At 42.8% G+C, this 22,158-nt stretch overlaps 1 protein-coding gene across 3 annotated transcripts in view; it reads left to right on the top strand.

The window, feature by feature from the left end:
* LOC310915493 (bMERB domain-containing protein 1) overlaps nucleotides 1-22,158 on the top strand; it is a gene marked incomplete at both ends in the record, with an annotated part of 56,111 nt that overhangs the window by 3,152 nt on the left and 30,801 nt on the right. The window contains one exon of one of the 3 annotated variants that reach the window (XM_083872407.1): nucleotides 35-4,154. The exons of 1 other annotated variant lie outside the window; for it this stretch is intronic. In XM_083872407.1, coding sequence (XP_083728533.1) covers nucleotides 35-214 — 180 coding nt within the window. Of the gene's footprint in view, nucleotides 1-34; nucleotides 4,155-10,751; nucleotides 10,858-22,158 lie in introns of those variants that run through there. One more of the 3 variants, XM_083872406.1, reaches the window with a different exon arrangement.

Below are 22,158 nucleotides of genomic sequence, written 5' to 3'. Positions count from 1 at the left end.
GCACTAACTGAGCTCTCTCTCCTTCCAACAACAGCTGTCAAACTTCATTTTGATCCCAGTTCACCTGCGAACAGCTTACACTGGGCTCTGTGGCTTTGTCTGGGCTTCCTTCATTTGCTTTTCCCAACAGAGTGGAGATGGCACAGCAAAGTCAGCATTTATGTGGCTCCAAGGAGAGAAGGTCAATGCAGATGAAGAATCATCAGACAAATAAGAACTTTAGTTTTGAACACATTCTAAATTGCTAAACTGGATTTGTGAAAGTCAGTAAATCACACTGCAGCCTCATTGTTGTGTTTAAAATTAGCAGTTATCTCAACATTTGGTGGTTAGTATAAGCAGTGGAACAGTTTGTCTTTGTGCCTGTTTATTTTTCATAAAAGAGGCCAGTTGTATATTGACATTTAATTATTTTCATGCTGTCAGCCCATCTCATCTGGGAACAACTGACTTACAGGGCAATGTAAGCATTTGCACATCATGTCAGACTGCCTCACTGGGGAGAAATATTAACTGTAATTTAATTTTCAAGCCACTTGTAATTGCTAGAAAAAGGAGACTAGAACATTAAATCATCAGTTGTCGACTTGACAATTGTTATCAATGCAAGATTATTTTGCAGAACAAAATTTAATGGATTCCATATCTAAAAAGTGGCATTGAATCTGTTTCATTGAGAAGAAACAAAAGGGCTGTGTTTGTAGAGCCCACTTTTTTATGGGGCCAACTTCTTTTATTCTACATGAAAATTTATATAGGAAATTAATTATTTCATAGAATATACAAACCTGGACTATATTTTTTACCTGTTTTATCTTAGCTGGGAGAATAAAGATTACTTTGGTCAGAGCCCTTTGGGGTGGGAGCTGCCCACTGGCCCTTGGGGTCAGTCAAAATCAGCTCTTGCATGGTGGAATCCCCCCAAGCCCTGCAGGGAACTTTTGTTCTGTGTACAGCCACTGCTTTGCTCCTCGAGGGCCAAAGGGTACATGGGAGTCTTGACTTCTCTACTCTTTTCACCTGATTCATCATGCTGAAGATGGAATTAAAAATTTGAAGAAAAAGATCATGGGAAGGAAGGTAATGTGAATGGCAGAATCCAGCTGTATATATATCAGGAGCTTCCATTTTTTCCTCAAATGGCTTTTAAACATTCCTATTCATAGAAAACACTGAGTAATTATACATAGGAGATTAGGAGAAGGTGAAAATTAATTCTGAATTTGCTTTGTCAGCTTGAGGACCAGATCCAGATACGGGTACTTTTTATATGTGCACATGTATCTCAAAACAGGAACTGTGCAAATTTCTGTGATTGCAGTAAGTGGAAATCAGACCAGTAAAGGAGCCCTTCCTATATTAGAATGGGATTTTATGCCTTGAAGTTACTAAATTGTAAGCTTGAAAGATTTATCTGATTTAATGAGTCTGATTCTAAAGAGAAGACTCATTCCTCTGTTGCAACAATGATGAACAACTTCAAGGAATTGTCTGAATTCCTCAGTCTTGTCTAAATAGTGTACCAAAGCCTGCTTAGGCTATAAATATCCATTCTTTTGGCCAGCAGCTGTACTACTTAACATATTGCTAACAATTATTTGTCACTGTAGGAGCCCAGTGCTGCTTAGCTGAGAAAGGAAAAGGGATCATGCAAGCACTGCCCAATCTATTTCAGGTAAAATCAACTTGTTTAGCATTACCCAGTGGCCAAGAGTGATGCAAAGTGCCCATGTGGCTTTGGCCAGAGTACTGCAGCACTGGAGGAGGGGAGAAGGCAGGGGCTGCTCCCACAGCCTGTTCTGCTGGCAGGCAGGTGGAGGAGGTGCCTTCCCTCTCAGGATGGACAAGTCACTGTAATTCCATCTTCAGCTGCACAGGCAGATGTGGAAGGGCACACCTGCCTACAGCCTCAAGGTGGAATTAATTTTAATTGACTTTTGACACCTTTGGCTAATTGATTTAAGCTCTGTATGTTGAAATGTGCACTGTAAGGGCTCATTTCTCTCCATCTGTAACATGGAGGCTCTGATGACTGGCAGCTGTGTCAATAGTTCCTTTGTAGATGCTTATATTTGGTGAGTTGAATTCCCCTGCTGGATGTTGCTGCATGAATCACAAAGTGTGTATTGAGCAGTCCTGATGCTGGATATCCCAGGAGGAATAGAAATGCCCAGAGGAACTAACTGCATTTTGTCTGTCTATTTAAAAAATGAGTGAGCAGATGCTTCAGACAGCTATAGTTGTTAAACTGTTCTTGTGTGTAAAGTCCTCAGGATAAAGAAGCAATTTCAGAAGTATTTTCTTTCTATTGATATTTTTGGGATCAGACTGCTATTGTAAAGTCTGTTCTATTCAGGAAGAGCTAAAAGTTTCAGGTAAGGTGTGCTAATTAAGTATTTAACTTTTTTTTACAGATGCTATTTATTTTTATTTCTGCTTGTGCCTTACATGTTTAATGATTAATAGCATTCACTTGGAGAAGGGAACTGGAAAATAATGTCATTACAAGGAGAGTGAAATGCTATTGGTTTGCTGTAAGGAGTATGTGATGTTTTACTGGAACTCAAGAGCAAAAAATCTTTATTCATGGGTATAGTTGGTAAAACTTTATCCCCAGATGAATCAAGAATTTATAACTCATGATCTGCATAATGCTGCTGCCTTTCTTCATCAGGACTAACTAATAAATGAAGGATCCATTTTTTATTTTAAATGGCTCAAAAGCTTATACAAGATGTGCTTTATTGCTCTTGCTTTTGTGCTGCCAACTTTTTGCTTGGGAATTTGAGCTAAATCCTGGCTTTGTCTTCAAGTTTCTCTGGCTGGGGAGTTCAGGATTTCTCTCCATCTTTCATTACTTGAAGTACAGCTCTTTCCTGTAATGGAAGCCTGTGGCTCTTATATTTCAGTAGACTTTAGATCCTGCATAATCCTTTCACTTTCTCTGTTTCTCTTGTTAAGGCACTTGACAGCTAAGTAACACAAATCCCTTTTCACATCAAAATTTTTGTGGTTTTTCCGTTTTAATTATGAGCAGTGATTGGTCTGACAATCATTTCAGACCCAGATAATGCAAAATAATGAAGCTGCATTGGGACAGTTTCTCAGCATGCATAAATTAATGGACCTTCTAAAGATTTTCTTCCTCTGACAGTTTAGTCTGAGGACTTAATCCCTTAGTTGTAAGAGCCTTCATTATTTCTTGATACTTTTTTGGCTTAGAAGATTAATTTCACAGAATAACAGAATGGTTGAGATTGGATAAAACATCTGTATGTCCAGCCCAGGTCATCTAGTCCAACCCTATTTGACACATATGTAAACTTTTGTTTGCTTCTTCTAGCAACTCAGTAATTTCCTGGGGGAATAAAAAAAGAAATAAGAAAAAGATGGGCAAGATTTACCCTGATGTCTCTCTGCTACCCTTTCAAAAACAGCCATAAGGGCTTTGTGACTATTTCCAGGAATTGCACTGATCTTACTGCCAACTGAACATGGAGATTTCCACAACCAGCAGGATGAACAGAATTATACATCACACAGGTGCTCAGGAAGGAGCAACACACTGCCAGCAGCTATTAGGCCTGCAGTTAGGTGATATTTTTATGTCATGGATCCTCTCAAAGAGCAAATGGGATGAGCAGACATTTATATCAGTTCCAGCTCCATGTTATTCTGGATGGCTGTGGAGATGTGGAGTCTGAATTTGATAAAATGAGAATTTCCAAATTTATTTTTCTACTGCAAATCTTTTATGTAAATGAACCTTCTGTGCTTACTAGTATACTAAATACATCCTTCTTGGAAAATTCCCCAGAAGGCCTCTGTCTTTTTCACACCAGAAGCACCCACCCAGTAACACAGCATAAAATAACCAGTTCCTGCTGCAGCAAAGGTGAAACTGCCTCTAGTCTGTTACCATATCTGATATGTTGAGTTCTCTTTATAGAACAACCTTTGAAATCTATGCAGCTTCAGCCTTCCAATTCTCTGCTGTAAGTGCCAGTGCTTCCTGCTTGTGCTGCTGCCTCTACTGCTAGTGCCAATCCAGTGAGATGTGCAAGAAATACTTGAATTTTACTAAAATAAGGAATTTCAAGTTGACTGAAATTGTCTATGTTTTTGCAAAGGCTTAATAAACATTAAATGCTGTTCTTTGACTCTAACTTGTGTGTGTATAAACAAAGCCAGATCATATGTAAAGTTCTTACGGGATCTTCATGGACCCCATGCAGCAAAAACTCAATTTGATGTCACAGACCTTAACACAGCAACAAAGTAAAAACTAAGCAGGGATTATTCACTCCCTTTAGAGTTTAATTACATACATTAAGTCATCTGCCATTTCTGAACAATTTCAGAATAAAACTCCCATCTTCAAAGTCTTATGCTAAAGCCAGTGGACTTTTATGAAAAAGATGCAAATTTTTGATAGAATTATTTCTTTAGATAATTAATATATTTGCAGAAGGAATGGGGGAATTCAGGTAGGAAAAATATAAAAACAGCTTTTCTAGAGAACAAAGGTTAGAAATGGGGACTTCACTCAGTCAAGTTTGTGTGGGATACTCTTGGGAAGGAAATGGTTCAGAAGATTTGAGGCTGAAGGGAGTAATATATTGAACAACTGGAAGAGAGACACCACCTCCATTCTCTGCTGTAACTTCTTGTATATTTAGAATGAGGAGGAAGCTTTATGGAACGATTTCAAGTTGAAAAATTCTGTTTCATAGACTTCATGGCCAGCAGGGGGAAAAAGGATCACTCAGGCTGAATCCTTGGGTAATGCAGAGCAAAGAGTTCTTCCTGAATCAAACCAGTGATGTCGAGTTCAATGCCATCTTCTAGGAACTTATCCAAACACTTCAGGTAACAGAGGATCTTCTGTGTCTCAAAGAAATTATTTATGTGTTCTTATGAAATTTTATTTCCTACCCACACCAATCTAGCCTTAACATTCTAATAAAAGGTTACTCCCTTTCTGATAAGATTTAAAGACTTGGTACAGCAGGCAAAGCCTTCTGTGTGCATGTAGTGGTAAGCAGAATTTTTGTTTATTCCTTGGATAAACTGGAATAGGCTTAGCTCTGTTAGGCCTTTGCTATATTATTCTTGAAGCTCATTTGCAAACCCTTTTTTGCTGTGCAATCTCTAATTTGAAATGTAGACAGTAACGCTGTGTTAAATCCCAGTTACTTTCAAATATGCCTCGGGTAATATTTTTTCTATCTCTGCCTAATATTCCCCTTTTTAAACAGCCAAGGACTGTTTGTGCTTTCTTAATGTCCAAGTTGCACTAAGAATTCAAATGCACTTGCTAGTCCACAATGTCTGAAGTTATTGTAACTCGTTTTAAACAAGAACAAAGAATGCAGATTACACATCTGTGTGTGTTGCATATACTTTCCAACATCATCCACCCTAATAAATACTGCCTTCCCTTTTTTTTTTTTTTTTTTTTTTTTTTTTTTTTTTTTTTTTTGTTTTGTTTTGTTTTGTTTTGTTTTGTTTATTAATTTGTCGTGGTGGTGCCTAAAAATCTTGCACCTTGCATCCAGATAGAAAAACAGTTCAGTGCAAAGAATATAGTAGAATGTATCATCATTCCCTGCTATGTAACACTATTAGCAATTACACCTTTTTGTGCTGAAAGAAATCTTGGGCCTGGAAAAGCCTAATGAGGTGTGAAGTATGGTCAGAAAAGACATTGTCAAGGACAGCTCTGCTGTAGCAGCAGGTACATGAGAGAACTTCAGAAACTGAAGGATGGGTGTTTTGTTTGCTGTGTTCAGGGAAAAGCAGTCGTGAAGTGGGGCTGTAAAACAACAGGGGAAAATGACAGCAGATGAGTGTGCACACACTTGGGAGTTGTGTACGTGATGGAACAGGGGACCCCTATATTAATGCTCCCCTCTACCAGAGGGCCTCAAAAATGGGATATTGATAAGTCACCCTTTCCATTTTACACCCTCCAGACTGACAGAATCAAAGAGAGACCAAGAGGGAGCAGGGATATGTAGCCCAGTAGGTAGTTCAGTCACCAGAGATATTGAGGCAATGGGAACTGACTGGGAATGAGAACTGCTCCCCATTTCTGTCACTGTGCTTTATCCAGCTACAACAGAACCAAAGTACATGAGCACCCAGATGGCTGTGAGAAATGCAGGGTTTGGCCCATATGGACTCAAACCATGCACACAAAGTTCTGCACCAGTGAGATCCTTTATCTGTGGAGGAAGTGTCTGCTTCATTCTGAATTGTGTGTCCTTCTATAGGGTGTAACTTGGTGGCAGAGTAATTTAAGTTACAACTCTTCCCTGGAATTAGTACTTACTATAACTAACCTGTGCACTTGGTGTGTGAATACCTAAGAACAAACCCTCATTATTCTTTCTTTGTTTTGCCAGGATAACAGCTTTCCTCTCATTGCTCAAATATTTGGGAAAGAAAATACAAGTTTTGATGATTCCTTTTTCCACTGCTAGTTATTTCTTTTCCTGTTCTATGCTGGCCTGGAGAAATCTACCTCTGAGACACCGGTGCCCTGCCATTGCTTACACCTCTCTGGGAATTAAAAACCACCTTTAATTACTTACTAAGGGTGTTCAGCTGCTCCCATTTCATGCATCACATACTTTTACATCCAAAATGTAACAAGACTGTTAACTGCAGCTGATTAGCCATGATATGCCAATGACACTGAAGGATTTTGTATCAGTTCTACATCTAGTTCAGAATGGTCATCATACAGTAAGAAATTATTATGTGTTCATAACTACACTTGATACATCATGGGAATTGCCCATACAGTGTTTTAATTACTGTTTTGGGGCAGAAATTGGCAAAAAAAAAAAAAAAAAATCCAGTGGAGGACAGGTACAAATATTGAGAGAAATTCAGATCATAAAGAAACCCTTTCAGAAGTCAGGGCAGTGACTTTGTAGCTTCCAGTTGCAGTGAGGGGAGTAGTGAAATGGCCCACAGAAGTGAACTTGCCTGTTAGGATGCAGGGGTAATGGAGCATGGGCACTGCATAGGGATGTGCATCAGCAAGGCACCAGCACAGTCTCTTTGGGTGCCTCAAACCTTGCAGGCAGTTTTGAGTTCTCTCTGTAAGATACCAACTTGTGTAGGTAAAATGGAAACTTCCAGAAAATCACCTTTACGTTTTGGACTATGTGAAATGAGAAAAAGCTCAGGACCTGAGAAGGCTGTGCCTGGAGCTGTGTGCTGCTGTGTCTGCCAAATTTACACAGGATGTTTATTACTTTGAAATGGACATGCCCACATACACACTGAAATATTACTTGTTGCCTGCTGTGTTTGCAAGTCTAAAATAGCCCAGAGCAATTTATCTCAACACCTAAATTTACTGAACTCAAACATCTGTTTTTCCTTTGTAGCTATGGACACCCATCACTGATGCAAAAGCCACCTGCATAGTGACTCACCTGCACAACAGTCAGTCCAGTCATACCACTGGACTTGGCTCCAAATGCCAAAAATAAGACTCTGACATAGGAAACTTCACTACCCATGGTATTAGTAATGTATCTGACAGGTGCTATAGCAGATTTTCTGTGAAATTTGTACCTTAAAAAGACAGTGAATGTAGAAAGAATTCACTAAGACAAAAATAAAAGAATTTAGCAAAGTATGTTTCTGAAATCAGGAAATGTTTTGGTCAGAACTGCAGCTTTTGAAGTGCACAGATTTTTTTCCATTCTTTTTAGCAGACATTTATGCCTCGACTCTTTGCTGCTGCATCTCCCAAATTTGTGCTGTGTATTCTGACCTTCTATAAAAAAAAAAAATAGCTGAGATAAATCTAAGTAAGTCATGTCTGCCATGGGGCATCTGTGATGTCTGACAGAGGCCAGAGAGCAAGAGATAAGAGAGTGGATTTGCCAGCTGCTCCTGCCCAGCTACAGCTCCTGGTGGCAGGATTTAGTGAGAAATGGGAACTGAAGCCGTCAGGGAAAATGACTGCAAGAGCAAAGTGCAACTCTGTTTCTCTACCAGGCATTATGTTATAAGCAGTGAGAAGAGACCCGAATTTTTGTATTTTCTGCAATAACAGTGCTTTCAGCAGAAGAAAACCAGCCTTCATAAGTAAAGGAATGCATTTGAAATTTATATTGCTAGGTACACTGAAAGACATCATCAGTAGGAGAGAAATTTAATTCCACTGGCAAATGCAGCAGCAGCAGCAGCAGCAATGCTCCTGAGTCACAGCAATAAAAAATGCTGATATTACTTTAGCAAATAATTGATACATACTTGGGCCCTACTCTTGCAAAAACTTTTGTGCAAATGACCTCAACGGGATGGCTTCCACACACTTGTTCTTATGTGCATCACTCTGTAGAATTGGAACCTCACTGGATTTTGTAACTTTTCAAAATGAGCAGGTGAAAACTTCATAATTACAATAAACCACCTAATATATTCTTTGCTTTATGTAAGTAAATTCTTTGCACCCGAGTTTCTGGCTAGTGGGTGTTTTTCAGCCAAACTAACAAAAGCAGAGCTTTAAATATTCAACTATTTCCAGGATAACTCCCCCATCTCCTAAACAATGCAGCTGGGTTGTAATTACCTAAAAAACTCGAAAGGATGGTTTGAAATTAAATAGTCCTCAGATCCACTGAAAACTGGCCCTTCTCCCCAATCAGCCCGTTTCCCTTAGTCCCACTCTTATCCAGATCCCAGATGGACTCTTATTACTCCCACACTTGTTTTCCTCATTTCTACCAATGAGTCAGTCCAGCCCACTCCAGCAGGCAGCTGCACTGTCACCCAAAATCAGCTGTGCAGAGTCCTGCCACCAGCTTTTGTGCTTGACTCACAGCTCTGTTTGGGCTCTGTCTCTAAAGGCCAAAGGCAGAGGCAGTGCACAGCCGACAAGAGCTGCTCCAGCACGTCTGGTGCTCAATTCATGGCACATCTCTGGGGAGCACAGCTGACAGAGAAAAATCAGAGTGCCCTCAAGATGTCCTAAAACTGTCCAGCTCATCTTGTTGGCTAATTCCAGTTCTCAGGAAGACAAGTAGACAAATTTTCAGTTACAATTTTAAAAGCGATGTGGATGTTTTCTCGCCTCCGGCGTGTGAAACACTCCTCAGATCAAATTGATCACACAACAGCATCAATGTGAGCCAGTCCAATTAGTAATCTGAATCCAGAGGTGGTATTTTTGAAGTGTTCATTATTAAGGACAAGAATTTGCAGGCAAAAGCAGGTGACAAACAAATGAGCCTTCCTCAGTATTCCCCCAAAGTACTTCATGATTCTTTATAAATGAGGCAAAAAGGGCTGAACCCCTGATTTGCTGTGAGGCACTGGACAGCCTGCCTAACTCCTGCTTCATTGTCTTTATGTCAGAAATGATCCCACTCACAGTACAGTGCAATGTGATCTCACTAGGAAAGGTAGTCTCCAATTGTAGAATGCTGTTCAGGGATTTCATCCATATAACCTCCCCTACAACAAAAGAAAAAACTTAGTAATAACAATAATAATCACCACATTCGTGTTTCCTGCAAAGTAATTTCCTTTATTCCCAGCAGGCTGCATAAGCAGCAAAGCAGCATGCTGATGAAAAATGAGAGACACAAAATTGCATCACTTGTTTGAATGTTGTCCTCTGGCTTCTGGCAACGTGATTCTGGCATGAATGTCATTCCAGGCAGCGCAGGACATTTAAGAAAGCCAGAGGCTGCATGCACAGGAGCCTGAGACGTGTTAATCTGCAAAAACCATGAGTGTCTGTGGATGTTACCATTATTCCCCAGCTGCTCAGGTCAGAAATGTGCTCAGCGCTGCACCGGCCACAAGATGGACAGTCCTGCTGTGCCCTGGCAGAGAGAGGGCGGATCTGAGAGCTCTCCCCTGCTCGGGCGGCGTGGCCGGGCAAGGGCAGGGCAGGGCAGGGCAGGGCAGGGCAGGGCAGGGCTGGGCAGGGCAGGGCAGGGCAGGGCAGGGCTGGGCAGGGCAGGGCTGGGCTGGGCAGGACAGGGCAGGGCTGGGCAGGGCAGGGCAGGACAGGACAGGGTTGGGCAGGGCAGGGCAGGGCAGAGCAGGGCTGGGCAGGGCAGGGCTGGGCAGGGCAGGACAGGGTTGGGCAGGGCAGGGCAGGGCAGGGCAGGGCAGGGCAGGGCAGGGCAGGGCTGGACACGACAGGACAGGGCAGGGCAGTGCTGGGCTGGGCAGGCCTGGGCTGGGTAGGACTGGACAGGACAGGGCAGAGCTGGGCAGGGCAGGGCAGAGCTGGGCAGGGCAGAGCAGAGCAGGACTGGACAGGACAGAGCAGGATTGGGCAGAGCAGGGCAGGACTGGACACGACAGGACAGGGCAGGACAGGGCTGCGCTGGTAGGACTGGACAGCGCTGGACAGGGCTGGGCAGCGGCACAGCAGCGAGGCACGGACTCCGCGCAGCATCCCCGGGGCGGGCAGTGCCCGGGCGGGCGGGGCGTGTGTGCAGCATGTGCGGGGTGTGACGGGCTTTGTGCGGCGGCTCCCCCGCCCCGGCCCCGCACTGAGCATGTGCCGGGCCCCCCCCGCCCGCCCCCCGCCCGCGGGCCCCGCGCACCGAGCCCTGAGCCCCGCACTGAGCATCGAGCACCGAGCCCCGCACCGAGCACCGAGCACCGAGCCCCGCACCGAGCCCTGAGCCCCGCACTGAGCATCGAGCACCGAGCCCCGCACCGAGCACCGAGCACCGAGCGGCGCCGCCGGGCCGAGCGGGGCCATGGAGCTCCGCAGGTCCATCTCGGCCAGCGCCGAGGCCGAGAGAGCCACGCGGCGCTACGGGGCGGTGGAGGAGACGGAGTGGAAGGCGGAGGCGCTGGGCAGAGGTGAGCGGGGCCGGGGAGCCCCGGGCGGTGCCGGGGGCCAGTGGCCGGGCGAGGCCACCCGGGGGTTCTCCGGGAGGGGGGTTTGTGTGACCGTTTTGCCCTCTGGGGCTGTGCGGGGGGCTGTGAGGCAGGGCTGGTGTGTGCCGGGCACAGGGCAGCTCCAGCCCCTCCTGCGGCACCGGCCCCGCAGAGCCCCGAGCGCTGCCCGGGGAGGGATCGCCGCGACCTTTGCTCTCCCCCGCTGTTTAGTAGGTGGGATTTCATATAGAGATTTATCATAAATATTGGTAGTCTTGAACGTGTTTCCCGTTTGGGAGGCACAGGTGATGACCACTTTATTCCCCCGTTATCTCGGGCAGAGGGTGCAGCGCTAAATTCACACCTCCGGTGGCCGCACCGTGTTGATGAGCTCAACAACTGTGCTGTGCTGGGAGAGCTTCCTTGAAATCATCATTTCCCATGAAGCAGCAATTGACATAACCTGTCCAAAGTGCCGATGGAAAGAGTAGTTAAAAAGATACATCACTGCCAATTCGTGTTATCCGTGGGACCCTGTTGTCTCTAAGATACCAGCTATTATTCTTGTGCTGGCAGAACTGTCTTCTTTACAACCTAATAAGCCTGCAAACCCCTTATAATTTTTCAGGTAACCACCGAGGCAAGAGATATTGAAAAGCTAGTCGCTAAAACTACTAGACAGTGTCAAGGAAAATATTTTCTAAGTTTCATCAAGTGTTTCATTTGGCCACAGAAAGAGAAGCTCTGTGTGCTATCTGTTGTGGCACCTTCAACTTGGCTGGTGCTGGGGCTGCTGCTTTCCTTGGTTTCCCACCCATCTTTTGATGTGCATTGTGAAGTCTCACCTGGATGCTTTCAAACATGGGATGGCTTTGCAGCACCTTGGGAGCAGATTTTAGCCAGTGCATCTGCTGTGTTTACTTTTCTGAGAGTGCTGTGTTCTGGAATGATACTTCACCCCTAGCTTCAGTTTCTCATGGCTGTGTTATTGTCTACCATATGCTGATGACAGGCTGTAATTCTCCGACTGATGCTTCAGTTGCAGGGTTGGTTTTGTTGCAGTGCCTGGCACAGATTCAGGGCTGAGAAACTCCACACTTGCTAAAATGGAATCGAAGACTGAAATCGCTGTTGACTGAGTTGGTTGAGTCAGACACATGCAACAGTTTTGCAGGTTCTCTGGCACGATACAGACATGCTTTTCTTGTTCTCACAACTGTGGCTGGTTTTCTTCCAGCACTCAGGAGCTGAGTGCAGTGCAGCACTTGTAATAACAATAACAACAAAAACTGGTATCCTGAGGTGCCAGGAAAGGTTACGTCTTGCAAGCTTTGGACAAAAGGTGGTTTGGTCTGTTGGGCAAAGAGCAGTGTGCAGGCTGAGAGGGAGATCTGGTCTGCTCAAAAATATGTGCTCAGCATTGAACTGCCACCCAAATCACAGCTTGATACCCAGCACCAGAGTGGGCTGGTGGCAGGACTAGGATCCAATGTCCAGGTGTGCACCCTGCCTCTGCCCTGAGCTCCCCTTCTACACACTTCTTTCTGTTTAATGAGAATATTTATCTGTGTATAACAATTTAGATAGGAATAGGAATTAATCTAGAAATCAATGGTAATGTTCTTTGAAAAGCTGAAAATTATTATATATTTGAGTAATTGATTTCTTTTGTTTGCTCTTAGGCTTCAGCTTTCTTTAAATACTGTGGAAAATGCTATTTATAGTAACTGGTTTAAATGATTCCTGCTTATCTTTCCTATTTAAATACCAACACTGACTTCTGGCCACACTTTTGCATTGATTTAAAATAAATAGATCTTACTATTTACTGTAATGCTTCCTTACAGTCATCCTAAATTGCATGGCATGATGACAGCGGTCGCCAGACTGTCTGTGAAGGAGCTGAAAAACTGTCATCCCCTTTTTTACTGATGTTAATAATTAGCCTTTGGTATTTGCATATTGTTTGAAATATGAAATGCTTGGTAAGAGTATTAACAAAAGCAGAAGTTTATTAGTACATATGAATTTCCCCGTTTTACTCTGAGGATATGTTGTATTAAATCAGGATGTCTTTGGAGGCAGAACTTGTGTATCTGTACAGCACAACAGAGTGCTGCTCCCTGTCAGTGCCTGCTGATGTGAGGGCATTCTCTTATCACAAGAGAATGTACATCCTGATTGTGTCCTTTGAACGTCATGGAAGTCAGGTCATTTCTCTTCAATCTGTCAGATGGAAAGGGAGCTCTGTGCTAACTTCTCTGTCCATGGTACTGAAAGCATTGCTGGGTGTTGGTTATAAACGAGGCTGAGTTACTTCACAGCAATGGAATGCACATCATGCGTATTTCTACCCTACAATGGCCTCTTTCAGCCAGGCTATCGGTGGAGTTAAGCTGGTTCAGAGTAGCTGAAGATTTGATGCCCTGACTGTGTCAGGATCTCCTGTGGCCGTGCAAGTGAAATATTAAGCAGGTTGTTTAAAGATGTCTCTTTAACAAGTCCCTGAAGCCTTTCTCTTCACACACAGGAGGGAATTTCCAAGGACTAGAGAACACTAAAAATGGTGGTTTGCTATGTACAGGGCAACTCATCCGTTTTCTAGTGCATGCATGTAAAGGACAAGCTTATGAAATGTCAGGCTTGTATAATAATAACGTGGTTACAGCCTTCCCAGTCAATGATTTTTACAACCTAGTCTTGGGGAGGCTGCTCTGAAGCAGAGCACTTGAGCACTTTGCTCAGTCCTTTTTACTGAGTGCACAGCTTCATTTAGAATCATCTGTCTTGCCGTTGGCAGAGGCTCATAATGCCCTGATTAAATAACTGCACACACACCAGGCAAAGAGCCACACAGAAACAAAGCAGCTTTTCACCGTCCTTTTGGACACTGCACTTCTCAGATACATTTCTGCTGAGCTTTTCTGTCCTCTTGCACTTTGTCTGAGGGCTGGAGCTAAATGCAAAATTCACCATGAATCCTCCAGCTTGAGTCAGCATAAGGAAGCAGAAATGCCAGAAAACTGCATGGCTTATGTTTTGATGCAACTTAGTGCACCATGACACTTGTTTATTGTTTTCATTGGAAAGGTAACTCAGCATTGGAGGTGAGCTGCCACACTCCCATATTGCAGAGATCCACCTTTTTGACTGTTCTGTAATATGAAGTGGAGAATAGGGGAAAGGGGCCCTGTTACAGCTCAGTACTAAAGGAGATGGAGGTTCCCATCATGACATTCAGTAGTAGCACGAAGCCTTCATAGGCGGCTTTGCTTGCTCTCCCTTCTTGCTGTGAATGTTGTAGCACAGGTTCTGTCCAGGCAAGGAACTGTAAGAGCAATCCAGAACAGCACCAGGGGAGTTAATCTAGTTGTGAGATCACTCTTATTTGTTCCAACAGCAGAAAGAAAGAGCAGGACCCAGGTTCACTGAGATCTTGCACTGACACATGTGAAAACTTCTTTCTCCATATTCACTTTGTCTTCAAAATCTTTCTAAGCTTGTTAGCCAGAAAGACTCTTGTTTGTATTTGCATGCACTGAAAACATGGGCTATTTGAATTTTTTTTTCTGTCTTCTGAGAGTTAAATATTCAAATACCTTTGGGCCCTCTTTCATAATACCCCACCATATTGCACAGACATCCACAAACCCATGATGGTGCTTTGCATAAAAACTTCCTGTTCCTTCAACATCTCCTCAGTCACTCAGGGATGCAGTATGACCCTGCCTATCATACTCTCATGACACAGTTCCCCAAGCTCATGATGTTACCACTCTGATTGAAAAAAAAAAAAAAAAAAAAAAAAAAAAAAAAAAAGAAGAAAGTTTCAGAGGCACAAAAAGAATTTATATGACACAACCACCACTACTGTTCCTTCACAGTCATACCCTTGTGTTACTGTAAATTCTCCATACTTGTTAATTGTATCTATAACAGGCAATAAAAGACACAAAAGAAATTAAGCTTATTCAGGTCATCTATTAAATAGGAGGGAGAGAGGCTAACTGAAGGCTATACACAGTTATGCTTCTTTTTATAGAAACAGCAAGAATGTTGACTTTGTGAAGGTCTGAACATGGGCTTCAAACAGAGAATGTAATTAATATTCTTCCCACGTCTCCATAAAAAAAAAAAAAAAAAACAACCCAAACTCACAATGATGTAAAATTTTTGAAAAGAGAGTGACCAAAAATTGAAAGTGACAATAAAACATTAACAGTGAACCTTAGACCTTTTAAAAAATATCATACAGAACATTGTCACCAACAAAGACAACTGATTTGACTGATTTGAAGGATGCTGCCAGTTCTGGATTATTACCTTGGTCATTATTTTTAATGTTGGCATATTTGTATTGTACTTCAGGAGGAAAAGCAGCCGTGTCTGATCTGTGGAGCCAAGACAGAAGTCCCACACTGAAAATCAGAAAGGGCTTTCTAGAAAGGGTTGGAGCTGTTTTCTACAGAACAGTTGTAAAACTCGCCTGCTTTGATGGCAGTCAGATGGCTCTAAAATTCTCCTACACAGCTTAGTGTTTTTCAAAGTCAGTGATGATTTTGGCTAGCAGTGTGTACCTAAAATGTACCATTTAATAACCTCCACCAGGTCATTGCTGCATCCCCTGTAGCTCATGAAGGAAGGCTGTAACTTGGGTTTCCATTTATTTCCCAGAGAGCCCAGAGAATGACTGACAGAGTGAGACTAATCCAGTTTATACTATTATACACATTGTCTCATTTTTCTAATTCCCCCTCCCACAGCTGGTTGCTCCAGGCAGCTACTGAGACAGAGAAAAAGGGAGAACTGGAGATATTTTAGTGCCTCAGAGTGCATTTCTACTAAAATATTGGTCAACAGTGGGAAGAACTGTGATTCTTAAAGCAGCTTTTTCCAGGTGGTATTTTATGTGGATGTCTCAGGGCCACAGAACAGAAATATATCAGTTAATGGGCCACCCTTGCTCCCATAGTCTCCCTACCATATTTCATGAGTTATGCCCTTCCTTCACTTTTTTGTCTGGCTATGTGTGTCCCAGGTTTCTCAACAAAAAAGTGCAGCTTATTTACTGCCTAACTTGTCCCAAGGTTCTGGACAACCAAATCCATCCCAGTCTAATCAAAGCCAATGGGGCTGAGAGGAACAAGAAAAGGCTGAGGGAGCTGAGGCTGTTGAGCCTCCAGAGGAGGTGGCTGAGAGGGGACACCACCCATGGCTGTCCCTGTGAGCAGGGAGGGCTCAGAGCAGGGGCCGGGCTCTGCTCCCTGGGCCCAGCAATGGCACAGGAGGAACGGGCAGGAACTGATGCCCTGGAAGTTCCACCCGAACATGAGAAGAGCTTCTTCCCTGTGAGCCCTGGGACAGATTGTCCAGAGAGGCTGTGGAGTCTCCCTTGCTGGAGATATTCCAGAACAGTGAGGACACAATTCCTGTGCTGTGTGCTCTGGAATGACCCTGCCTGAGCAGGGAAGTGGGACCAGATGAGCCACTGTGGTCCCCACCAACCCAACCCATTCTGTGGTTCTGTGTAATTCTGGAAAGGGGCTATTTTGCAAAAATATGTTGGTTATTATGGATGAAGATCTTCCTGCTGCATATCTACTCATATGTCTCAGCAAAGACAGTTCTCTCACCTGAGACACTCGTAAATCTGAGGGTTAATGACTTCCAAAACTCTGCCCAACTGTGTGTGCCAAGCAGGAAATAAACACTTAACATGTAATGCAATGTTTATAGGCAAACCAGTGTCAACAATAATTGCTGAAAAAGTAATAGATGGACCTAAAATGTCTTATTTGGGACTGTTACTTATGAATTTTCTCATTTCCTTTAAACATATTTTACAGAAAAAATGCATTAAATTTGGAAAGTAGGACACTTTGAACTACACACATCGTCCTTGCTGTTGGTAGCCTGTGGGATTATGAACTCAGTCTGTGTAATTTTTTTTCACCGTGTTTGATAACTGATGTCTTGTTGCATGGCATGTTTTTTCATCAGAGAAACCACTTGTGAGAATGTGTGTATGTCTGCCTCAAGGGTGCATTATAAAACAGGAATAAAAACTTACATTTGGGATTGAGCATGCACTGCAAACTATTGTGTATCATGTGTGAGGTTTCTAGAGTTTTCTTGTAGTTACTGAGCACAAGAAAGTTTGGAACTCGGCACTCTTTAATCCTTATTCCCAGAGGGCTTTTCTTCTGTAGCCAAGTATGTTCCATTTTCATAGAAATCTTACTTCATAAAATAGACCCAGAGACAATAAATAATGCTAATTTATTTCCATGAAACATGTTCTGCTGTCTGCCTACTTAAAAGGCACAGTATAAATGGATTCAAAACTCAGAGATGAAAAATGTATGCTTGGAGGGCAAACTATGAGAAATCAGGAGCACCCTTGGATAAATTATGTTAGTTGCCCTTCAGGATGAGCAATGAAACATGAATTATCAACATTCTGTCAGCTCATAAAGGGCAAAATATCTGAGAAAATAATTTGAAGAGAGTTTGTCACTGAATGAGGATGAATGATTTCCAGTGACACAAGCTGCTCATTGCAAAAGCCTAATGATTGCAAATACTACCAAAATTCAAGGGGTAATTTGTTATTGTAAGAATATCAGCAGTATTTAAGGATCTTTTTATTGCCCTGAATCCTTCCACCACCCAAACCTTCACTGATTAGGGCTTTTAGTATTTTTTTTTACAAACACATTTGGGTTTTTTCATATACTGGTAAAATTAGAACAAAAGAGCTCACTATAAAGTGATTTAACAGTTTTGTTCATCTTTTGTAGAAAATAACTCCAAAACCAGGAAAGGAATCAACAGTCAGTTCTACCACTTATGTCCTTTCAGTCCAGGTGGCCAAAGTGAGTTTTAGTTTTTGGTGTTCAAGGCAAAAGAGCAAGACAGTGACCTGACCTCCCTGGGAAAGGATGGAGAAACTTGATTTACGTTTTCTTGGTTGCAAACACAAAACACAGTCCTGACTTCATTGGCATGAATGGAAATTTCCTCAATGATTTCAGTGAAAACAAAACTGGACCAGACTCAATGCCTTCATCTCCTGGAGTCCTGTTTGCCTTGATTCTCTTCAGAAAGCTCTGGGGAGGGGATCTGGGGGCTGAGTCACCCACATGAGGACTCTCCTGGGAGTCTGTGTCAGGGGGTTTGGTCTCTCTGCCCTCACTTGCCCTGTGGCAGGCAGGGATGAGCATTTGCTCCCTGGAGAACCATTTCCACTGACAGGGTAATGACACTTCAATGTCCCTGTCTCTGAGCTGTGAATCATTAGGAAATACATTGGAGCCCCTATGGCGAGCGCTGCTCCTCAAATTATCCTTTTTCACACCAGAGAAAGTCACAGAGATTCAGTTATGCATTTGGGTCCCCACCTTCCTTATCCAATCTGTAGTTTCTCTCCTCTCATCCTCTACCATGGATTCCCATCCAGCTTCCTCTGGGCACCGTGCCTGGGAGGGGATTGAAGTTGCTGCAGTTTGGCAGGTTCTGAGGGACACATTTTCCTTCAGGCTGATAGCTGTGTGTGGCATAGACAGTGTGTGGGATGTGATAGGGAAGGGCAAGCCACGGTGCTTTGAAAGCCAGTAAAATCAAGATCCATTTGTCTCTGCCTTGGCAAGGGGTGAAACATCCTGAGATTATGGAATTTCTTTCTTTCTCGTATGCAAAGAGAAGGTGACAGCCAGCTATTGATTTGTCTCAGATATAGATAAGACTCTGCTTGAATTGCCTTCATTTCTTCACCTCTGAGACCTCAGTCAGCTCAAACTTGTAGCTGCCCAGTGCCAGTTGTGAGGAAGAAAATATTAGTGTCTTTAAAGAAAAATGAATCAAAAGTCAGCATGCAAAAACAATTTCCTTGGTGAAAACAGAGCTTGCTAGAGAATGACTCCACATCCACAGATGAAAGGCAAGTACAAAACATTTTTTTGCCAGCTGTCATCATTTGTGTGGATTGAAGAGCCCTGTGCTGTTTCACCTCAGAATTCACTGAGAAAGAACCAGATGGTTTTGGCTCTTGTTGCTCTGGCTGTTTGATCTTTAAGAAAGGACACAGCTCTTGCCTGTGGCTCCCTGCAGATATTGTGTGCCTCATACACTAGAGAACAAGCTCCCAGTATGATTCTCTGCTGCCTGACCTCCCACTGCTGTCAGACTGTACACACTCTATGCCCATGGCCTTAAGAATAGCAACATTCATCCTCCTGGGAAATTACTTGTCCCATCAAATGAGAAACACCTTTTTTCCCTTGTCTTCCAAGGAGCATTTTCTCAATATTTACTTGCTGGAGTGGGAATCTGTTATGTGAACCAGTTTCATTATTGTCTGAAGCAATTTTTCTATACCACAATCGGTTTTGGATTTAAATCCACCTTTACTGGATTGGACTGGTATGTCTATAATAATTACACAGTGGTTTTAAGATTACCTAAAATTACCTACCAGCTGCTGGTAAGATGTTTAGATCACTGTTAGAAAACTGTTATTAGAGGATCACATCACAGAGGGGGAGAGACAGAGAAACAAGCTCTCTGGTATGCAGTCAGATAATTTCATAGGAGAATGTCCCAAAGATGCGAAATCTTGAAATGTCAGTGGCCATTTTACTATTATTTCACTTGCACATATACTGCTCTTTATCAACTGATGCTCATATATTTATTCCTAAAGAGTTTTTACAAGACTTTTTGAGGGTGAACATTTTGTTGACTTTGTGTTTTGGAATTTAAAAAAAAAAAAAAAAAAAGCTAATGAAGATAGAAAAGGTCTTTAAGAAATACCAAACTAAATAAGTTTTAAATCCCTGAACATCAGCTGTAGCTGGCACTGTTACAGCATTTGAAACATAAATGCTGAAGCTTTTTGTTAGTATTACAGGATCAGAATCTGACTGTGGTGAGGAATAAAATGGAAATCCACAGGCTCTTTCCTTTGACCACTGAGCAAAATGACAGAAGTAAATGAACAAGTAATGTGTGTTTCTTAATACTGCTTTTTAAACCTCCATGACATAAAATGATGTAGCATGAATTGCTTTCCTTGGAGTGTGGCTGCAGATGGGAATGTGCAATGATTTCAGTGGGAGCTCCAAACGAGGGAAGGTATCTACCACAGCAAGGAACTGTTCCAGTTTCTATTTCCAGCCTCCTGGTAGTGCTCAGCCTCATGCAGGGCTGGGCACAGAAACCCCTTCCAGAGCCTTCCTGACTCCTGGCAGCTCTCCTGAACCAGACTAAAATAGCTCCTTACAGATAAAGCTCTAACCCAGTGCCACTGAACAAAACTGACAATGAGGGCTTCTGGGTCGACCTTCAAAGGCAATTTTCCCTCAATTTTTGTGTCCTGGTTTGGATCCATTTTTTCTTAGAAAGAGTTGTCAGATCACATCCACTGTGCAAACTTCCCCACCAGGCTGCACACAGCTGTATGTTCTCCTCGTTCTCTGAAGGACAAACTGCTGTTTAAAGTGCACAAGGTTGTATTTTCAATTCACAGCATCATGGGAAAAGGTGAAAGGAGTATGGAAATCCAATAGCAACTGCATTGTCAGCATGATGCTTTATTTAAATGTCAAGCAAGTTTTTGTCTCACACAGGTTTATTTTGAAAAAGAAAATATTATTTTAAGGACTTGGTCTGTTCCTCTGTCCTGCACACCCCCCACCCTGTGTGAAAGCATTCATGAGCATATACCAAGAGCTCTCGGGTACTTTGGGACTTGCAACTCCTGAGTCTTTTGCATTCTCTTTAAATAATTTGAAAGCTACTAGGAAAGCTAGTGCCTGTTCTCTCAAACAAGACCTCTGAAAAAGAGGTAACTAATGCGGTTTGATTGCTGGATGTTTTTTTCTCTGCCTCTGAGGCACTGGAGGTCACTGGAGCAAGGACAAATGACTGGTGCTTGTGGTGTGAGGAGCACTGAGGTTCCTGGAGGCAGCCAGTGACCAGTGTAGTCCTTTTTATTTCTTTGTTGATAAAGCGAAAAAAGTATTCAGGAGGGATGTAACAGTGGTACTAGGACAATAATTTAGGGAGGAGGGGAATATTAAGGCCTAATTCAAGGTTTACATGTTATGAAACTATTTCCATGTACTCCCTGATCAGGATGGGTGCCAGCTCTTGTACTGGCTCCAGCATCATTTTCCACTATGTTCAATCCTGTCTTTGACATGCAGGCACAGTGTGCTAGAATGACTGAGTTTAATTCATCCCTCCCCTTGATTCCCTCTGTCTTTACTGCAGCTTTCTGCCTCATTTCCTATGTTCATTCAAAGAAAAAAAAATACAGCTATGTCTCAAAGCACAGCTTTCCTGCTCCAGGATTTGTGCATGCAAAGCTGCAGGGATCTGAGGGCTGGACAGACCTCACCTAATGCATGAAAAGCTCTCTCAGCTTGTGTGGTCCAAGTCGTGTCTGTTCAGCAGAGATATCCTGCAAGGGAGCTGAAATTTGAGGATAATTCCCTATCAGAAACAAAGAGCATGTACAAGAGCTCTTCCAACATCCATCTTAGCTAGGCAAAGCATTTTTTCAAGCATCTTCCTGCTTTTATTTTGTTGCAGTCATTTCATAGTAGCTGATGTAATTTTTTTCTCAGTAGTTGCAGAGAAAATTTGATGGAGTTTGCCTTTTATGTAGAATAGTTTGGATATTTTATATCTTTATAAAAATATTCTTGTAGTGGAGAAAATTATAGCATTTAATTTTATTGTTTTGAAATTATGTGGTTAGGCACAACAGAGTAAATCTGATGTAACTATTTTCATGCTGGGAAGGTCTTACATCACTGTGTTGCAAGAAAGAAAAAACTGTCTCCTGTCAGTCCTCCACATATAAAGGTATTTACAGCAAAGGAAATATTGCCCTTGTAGCATGTCTGTATTCACTCTGCATGAGGGAGAAGAGACATTTCTTACAAGTCAATAATCTGTGTGTTTATAATGAGGTCATCCACTGCCCTTTGCAGTGAAGTAAAATGTACAAGGAGCAGGAAACGGGATCCCATCTCATGGAATATCCTTTTCAATAATTTTCCCAGCTTTTCTGTTTCTGGAGTGGTAGAAAGACAAAATATCCAAGGTAGAAACCATTTTCTGTCTGCTGGAACAAATGATCAGGATTCTCATCAGTTTTGAGGTCCTGTGGAACCTCCTCCCCTAATAACAGTGGGGAGTTTTTTGTGTGCTAGCCAAGAGGACTGGATAGCAATGACATTTTTGTGGGCTCACCCAGGGCATTATCAGAGGCTGGGT

This window comes from Zosterops lateralis, assembly GCF_965231275.1.
Source record: "Zosterops lateralis genome assembly, chromosome: 15".
NCBI classification, from domain to species: Eukaryota; Metazoa; Chordata; class Aves; order Passeriformes; family Zosteropidae; genus Zosterops; species Zosterops lateralis.
This window is presented reverse-complemented; position numbering and strand designations above follow the sequence as displayed.